Source organism: Anser cygnoides, chromosome 30, assembly GCF_040182565.1.
Source record: "Anser cygnoides isolate HZ-2024a breed goose chromosome 30, Taihu_goose_T2T_genome, whole genome shotgun sequence".
NCBI classification, from domain to species: Eukaryota; Metazoa; Chordata; class Aves; order Anseriformes; family Anatidae; genus Anser; species Anser cygnoides.
In genome coordinates this window covers 2,462,227-2,468,254 of record NC_089902.1, presented here as the reverse complement: position 1 = coordinate 2,468,254, position 6,028 = coordinate 2,462,227, and the positions used below count along the sequence as shown (strand labels likewise).

The 6,028-nt window shown below is 56.2% G+C and overlaps 1 protein-coding gene across 1 annotated transcript; it reads right to left on the bottom strand.

Annotated features, from left to right (window-relative positions):
• Window positions 1-1,373: 1,373 nt before the first annotated feature.
• LOC136787666 (olfactory receptor 14J1-like) lies at window positions 1,374-2,303 on the bottom strand. The gene has a single exon (XM_066984979.1). It carries the CDS (start codon window positions 2,301-2,303, stop codon window positions 1,374-1,376), a length of 930 nt encoding a protein of 309 aa, XP_066841080.1.
• Window positions 2,304-6,028: the final 3,725 nt, after the last annotated feature.

Sequence of the window (6,028 nt, the reverse complement as noted above, 5' to 3'; positions counted from 1 at the left end):
CCCTGGGCCCCCTTCCTGCTCTGCCCAGGCCAGCAAGGGCCCCGAGCGGCCTCGTGTCCCCTGCCCCTGCAGCTCGGGGCTCCCTTCCCCAGCCCTGGCTCTGCAGCACCAAGCCCTGCTGGGAGCCCTCCCCTGCATGCTGCCACCGCTCCCTGACGCTGCTGGTGCCCTCTGCCGGGCACTGCCCAGCCCAGCCCAGCCCCTGCCCACCTCTCCCCACCTCCCGGACCTCTCCCCAGCCCAGCAGCCCAGGCTGGGCTGGCCCCAGGCCAGTGCCCACCGCAGGCAGGCTGCTGCAGGGCTCTGGGCACGGCCAGCACAGCCCCAGCCCCTCGCGAGGCACCGCAGCTGCTGGCACAAAGGCAGCTCTGGGCCTCCCCAGCAGCCCCCGCGCTGGGGCCAGCCACGGCTCAGGAGATGGAGGGCCGTGAAGCTGCAGGAGCCCTGCTCTCCTGCCTGGGACATCCCCAGCACAGAGTGCCTGTGCCCCGCAGGGCCAGTCCCGCTCCCCAGGCCAGCACAAGAGGCCTGGCCCAGGCACAGACCACCTCCAGATTCCTCTCCAGGATGCCATTTGCCATCAGACCCAGCACCACTGGGACAGTACCAGGCCTGACAAGGCCAGTTACTGTTTGCTGAGCCATGGACAGCAAAGAAGGCAGCTCCCAGTCCAGCCCTTGGTCCTTCACTGATCACTCTGGGCTTCTGATCCATTGTGAGGCCCAGAAAAGCAAGAGGTCTGTTCAGGAAGCAGCTCCTTGGGTGTATTCCTGAAACCAGGTTTGCAAGAGGCGTGCAGAGATATTGAAGAGATGCCAATGTAGGGATAACAGGACTGTCACCAACATACATGAGATCTCAGGGCTTATCCAAATACAAGAAGCACAATGTGGAAGCCAGAAGAGAGCAGCAGTGGAAAGGCCACGTCCTGCTGCTGGCCATGGCCATGGCTCCAGGGAAGCAGCAGCCCCGACCCGAAGGCAGCAGAGAGGCAGAGCCCAGCGGGCAGTGAGGGGCAGCCGCGAGGGCCAGCGGGGCTGCTCCTCCCTGTGGCAGCTGGGCTCTGGGCCCTGAGCCCCTCCTGTGTGCTGGGGCTGCTCCCCCAGCTGCACAGGAGATGGGAAGAGACGGCAGCTGATAACAATGAATATCTCCTGTTTTTTTTATTGTATTTATCTACACATGAAGCCCAGTTTTGTAAGTACATGAGACTATTCGGCTAAAGTAAGTTAGAAAATATAACGGGCAGAATGTTAAGAATAACATTAATTAAACGAAAACCACAACTTGGATAATATATTCATAAAGACAAATAATAAAAAATATTTTCCTGTTTCTGAAATAAACCTGGAACTCAAGTGAGCATTAATGGTTCATAAAAGCATGTGTGCAAAGAGTTTCTTAACTGCCTCCTTGAGGTCCTGGTTCCTCATGCTGTAGATGAGGGGGTTCACTGCTGGAGGCACCACCGAGTACAGAAATGACACCACCATGTCCAAGGATGGGGAGGAGATGGATGGGGGCCTCAGGTGGGCAAACACGGCAGTGCTGACAAACAGGGAGACCACGGCCAGGTGAGGGAGGCACGTGGAAAAGGCTTTGTGCCGGCCCTGCTCAGAGGGCATCCTCAGCACCACCCTGAAGATCTGCACATAGGACACCACTATGAAAACAAAACAGCCAAATGCTAAACATGCACTAACCACCAGAAGTCTAACTTCCTTTAGGTAGTCTGAACCTGAGCAGGAGAGCTTGAGGATCCGGGGGATTTCACAGAAGAACTGGTCCACAGCATTGCCTTGGCAGAGGGGCACGGAAAATGTAGTGGCCGTGTGCAGGACAGCACTGAGAAAGCCACTGCCCCAGGCAGCTGCTGCCATCTGGGCACAAGCTCTGCTGCCCACGAGGCTCCCGTAGTGCAGGGGCTTGCAGATGGCAGCGTAGCGGTCGTAGGACATGACAGTAAGAGTAAAATATTCTGCTGATATGAAGAAGAGAAAGAAAAAGACCTGTGCGGCACACCCTTGATAGGAGATGGCCCTGGTGTCCCAGAGGGCATTGGCCATGGCTTTGGGGAGAGTGGTGGAGATGCAGCCCAGGTCGAGGAGGGCGAGGTTGAGGAGGAAGAAGTACATGGGGGTGTGGAGGCGGTGGTCGCAGGCTACGGCGGTGAGGATGAGGCCGTTGCCCAGGAGGGCAGCCAGGTAGATGCCCAGGAAGAGCCCGAAGTGCAGGAGCTGCAGCTCGCGCGTGTCTGCGAATGCCAGCAGGAGGAACTCGCTCACAGAGCTGATGTTGGCCATTTCCTGACTTTGGACACTGCTGTCTGTTGAAGAGGAAAAGGCAGAAAAAGGTTAGAACATAATTATCTCAGGAAAACCTATTGCAAGCCCTAGAGCACCCCCAGCCCAAGCCTCTCTCTTTGCAGGAGAACCTTTCTGCATCTCCCCTGCTTGAGCTCTGGCTGGTGGTGGCTGAAAGTGGCACTGGGAGCAGGGGCTGCTGTGGGCTCCAGAGGAGTCCTTCCTGCTGTGCAGCAGGAGGGAGGCAGGAACATGGGGGAAACTCAACTCCATTCGACTAGTCGGTTCCTGCAAACAAGTCATCTGAACGCAGAGCTGAGCTGTAGGGATTTTGTTTGCTGTATTTTACCCCAGTAGGCCCTGTAATGCTTAGGATAGGTATTGGAGGGTTGAATGCCCTCACATTTCCTGGACACTCCTGCTGATATTTTATGGGAGGGTCCATTAGTGAAGACTGAGAAGAACACTTCTGTCCACCTGTCCTGTTCTCAGCTGCCTTGTGTCACCCCTCTCTGAGCTGCGCTATCATAAGATTGAGGTGTTTCCCTGAGAAGAAACAGGAGAATTCTGCTGAGGAAGAAGGGCCACAGCAAGCCAGAGGGAGCTTGGGAGCTTCTCTTCTTTCCATGGTTGCACGAGCTCCGGGGCAGCTGGCAGAGAGCCCGGCCTGGCCAGGCAGGGCAGGGTGTTCTGGTCTGACCGGGGGCACCTGGCTTCGGGCACTCCGAGGGGCTTCTGCCAGACTTCCTCACCTCGCAGTGCCATCCAGCAGGACTCCCAAAGCCTCCTGCATTGCCCACTGCCCTCCCAGAAGCAAGACCCAGCAGGAGACCCTTCCAGGACGTGCAGCTGCATGGCCCTGCAGCCAGAGACGTACCTTGTCAAGGGCTGTGCACATTTCTCCTGCAGGCAGCTCTCAGCATCCTCCCACTGCCAACTGCCTCCAAGCCCTCTCTCCTTCTCTCCTGTCCCCGTGCCACCTGCGGTCAGAGCTCCCAGCCCTGCTGCGCTGTGCACAGGAGCTGCTCCTGGGCACAGCTGTCTCTCTGCACCAGGGCCCTCTTGCCACGAGCTCTCTCTGTCCCACGAGCCCGGCCCAGCTCAGCACCAGACGCCCAGCCCAAGGCATTGGAATCCCCCCTCGGGGGGCTTTGCTGAGGAGCCCACGAACCTCAGGCACTGAGAGACAATTGAAGCCATCTCTCAACAAGTCCAAGTCAGAGGCAAGTTTCCTGCAGTGTCCCCCTGAGGGCCGGCACTGACACAGCCTCCCTTGGAGCTCGTTAGAGCAGAGCATTGGAGGCAGTGAGGACAAGGAGACAAAGGCAGTGTGAAGGTGGCTCTGATGTGTAGGAAAACTGGATGTGTGTCATCAAGCACAAGGGCCAGGCCTTGACCGCCAGCCCCTGCGAAGGGAGATCCTTTCCCTTCACACACTGCTCAGGGTTCTTCCTGGGGCAGGAGGAGATGGGGATGTGCATGGCCAAGTGCAGGAGAATGGTACGAGCCCTGCCTGGTTAATCAGTGGGGATGAGGTGGTCCTGGTTCTTTAGCAATACGTTGTCTCTTCATAGGCCTCAGTGACAGAGACAAAAGCCATAGCCTTGGACACAAAGATCTCGGTTTGTTGGGACTTTCAGCGTTGCCTATTTCCTTGTTCCTCTGATTACCAGAGTATCGTAGCGTCTCCCAGACATGCACCTCTTTCGCCGTTGGCTGTAGACCCTTGTCCATGTGCTGTCATATGGGGTCTTAGCTGAGTAGCTCGTATGAGACCACTCGTGGTGCCCAGGCCCTCCTCCTCCTGGGCACTGCTCACTCAGCAGGGTCCCAGTCTGCCCTGATGTGCGGGGTTCCTCTTCCTCTGCTGCAGGACTGGGCTCTTCTCCTTGTAAAGGTCAAGAGGTTTCTGTAGGCAAAATCCTTCAGTTTCTCAGGGTTCCCCCACTCTGATGCTCCATTCTGTCAGGTGTTCATGTCTGCAGGCAGACAGTTCCACCTTTCTGTGTTTGTGTTATCTCTGACAAGACAGCAGCATCAGGAGCTGCAAGGAAGTTTGGATAATACAGGAGTAACCAGCTGAATGGAATCGCAGCACAGAGTCACAGAAGGGCAGGGGATGGAAGGCTGCCAGGTTCCACCCCCTCTGTGCTTCCTTCTCATGCATGGTTTCATTCTGGCTGGAGCTGTGTCCTAAAAGTTATGGAGCTGTGCAGGGAAGTATACAGATGGGTTAAAGCCCAGGTGGCTGTCAATCCATCTATTACTGTCAAAGACAATAAAAACTCTTTATAGAAACACTCTAATAATGGAGGATTCAGGAGCTTCATCATCTTTTATTGTCTGTGGGAGGAAACCTGGTGACAAGAGATGAGGTGAAGGCTGAGGCACTTAATGCCTTCTTTGCCTCAGGGTCTAGCAGCAAGACCAGTTGTTCCCCTGGACATTTCTTCTTCCTCATGGCCAGTGCCAAGCTTCCAAGGTGCACTTTGTGGCAGTTTTTTCTCTTCTGCTCATCTCTACAACAAAACAAAGCTCCATCAGGGTGGAAACTACTCCTGAAGCAGGCATCTCAACCCATCAGGCTCCTTGCGGCCTGTCAGCCAAGCAGACAGAAGTCACCTCACCAGCATCTTCCAAGGCTTGGGCCTGCTGCTGGCCTTGCAGCTTCTTGGCTAGACACAGCCAAGCCTTGGGCCTGCTGCTGCCCAGTCCTGGACTCAAGCAGAAGGGACAGGACAAGCCCTGTGCGGGCCTTCTTTGTGTCTGGGTCCTCCTGGGGATGGAGGCAGAGGGGATCCCACAGGCAGCATGCCAAGCAGGGGCCTTCTGCTGGCCTAGCAGGGCCACTGGCAGATGTCAGCCCCAAAGTGCCGATCCCAGGGAGAAGCCAAGGCTGACCTGCCACCTCCAGACACAAGGGACCTCACAGTCCCTTTGCGTGACACGTTCCTGCTGCTGCCCTATCAGCTGCAGAGACAGAAGTGACCTCCCAGTCATCCTCCCTTTCGGTCTGCCAAGATGTCTAGGGTTAAATAGAGCATTTTAATGTTAGTGTTAAGGGAAGACATTAGGGTTTGCAAGAGAGAAAGTGGATTCCTGTCAGAGTGTTGAAGTAGCATTTATGTTTAGGGATTAAAATTCCTGGTTCAAGTAAGGTAAGGGGCTTACATGACTGTTTTAAGCCAGTGTTACCGCAGCATCAACATTAGACATCTTGGAAGACCGAAAGGGAGGATGACTGGGAGGTCACTTCTGTCTCTGCAGCTGATAGGGCAGCAGCAGGAACGTGTCACGCAAAGGGACTGTGAGGTCCCTTGTGTCTGGAGGTGGCAGGTCAGCCTTGGCTTCTCCCTGGGATCGGCACTTTGGGGCTGACATCTGCCAGTGGCCCTGCTAGGCCAGCAGAAGGCCCCTGCTTGGCATGCTGCCTGTGGGATCCCCTCTGCCTCCATCCCCAGGAGGACCCAGACACAAAGAAGGCCCGCACAGGGCTTGTCCTGTCCCTTCTGCTTGAGTCCAGGACTGGGCAGCAGCAGGCCCAAGGCTTGGCTGTGTCTAGCCAAGAAGCTGCAAGGCCAGCAGCAGGCCCAAGCCTTGGAAGATGCTGGTGAGGTGACTTCTGTCTGCTTGGCTGACAGGCCGCAAGGAGCCTGATGGGTTGAGATGCCTGCTTCAGGAGTAGTTTCCACCCTGATGGAGCTTTGTTTTGTTGTAGAGATGAG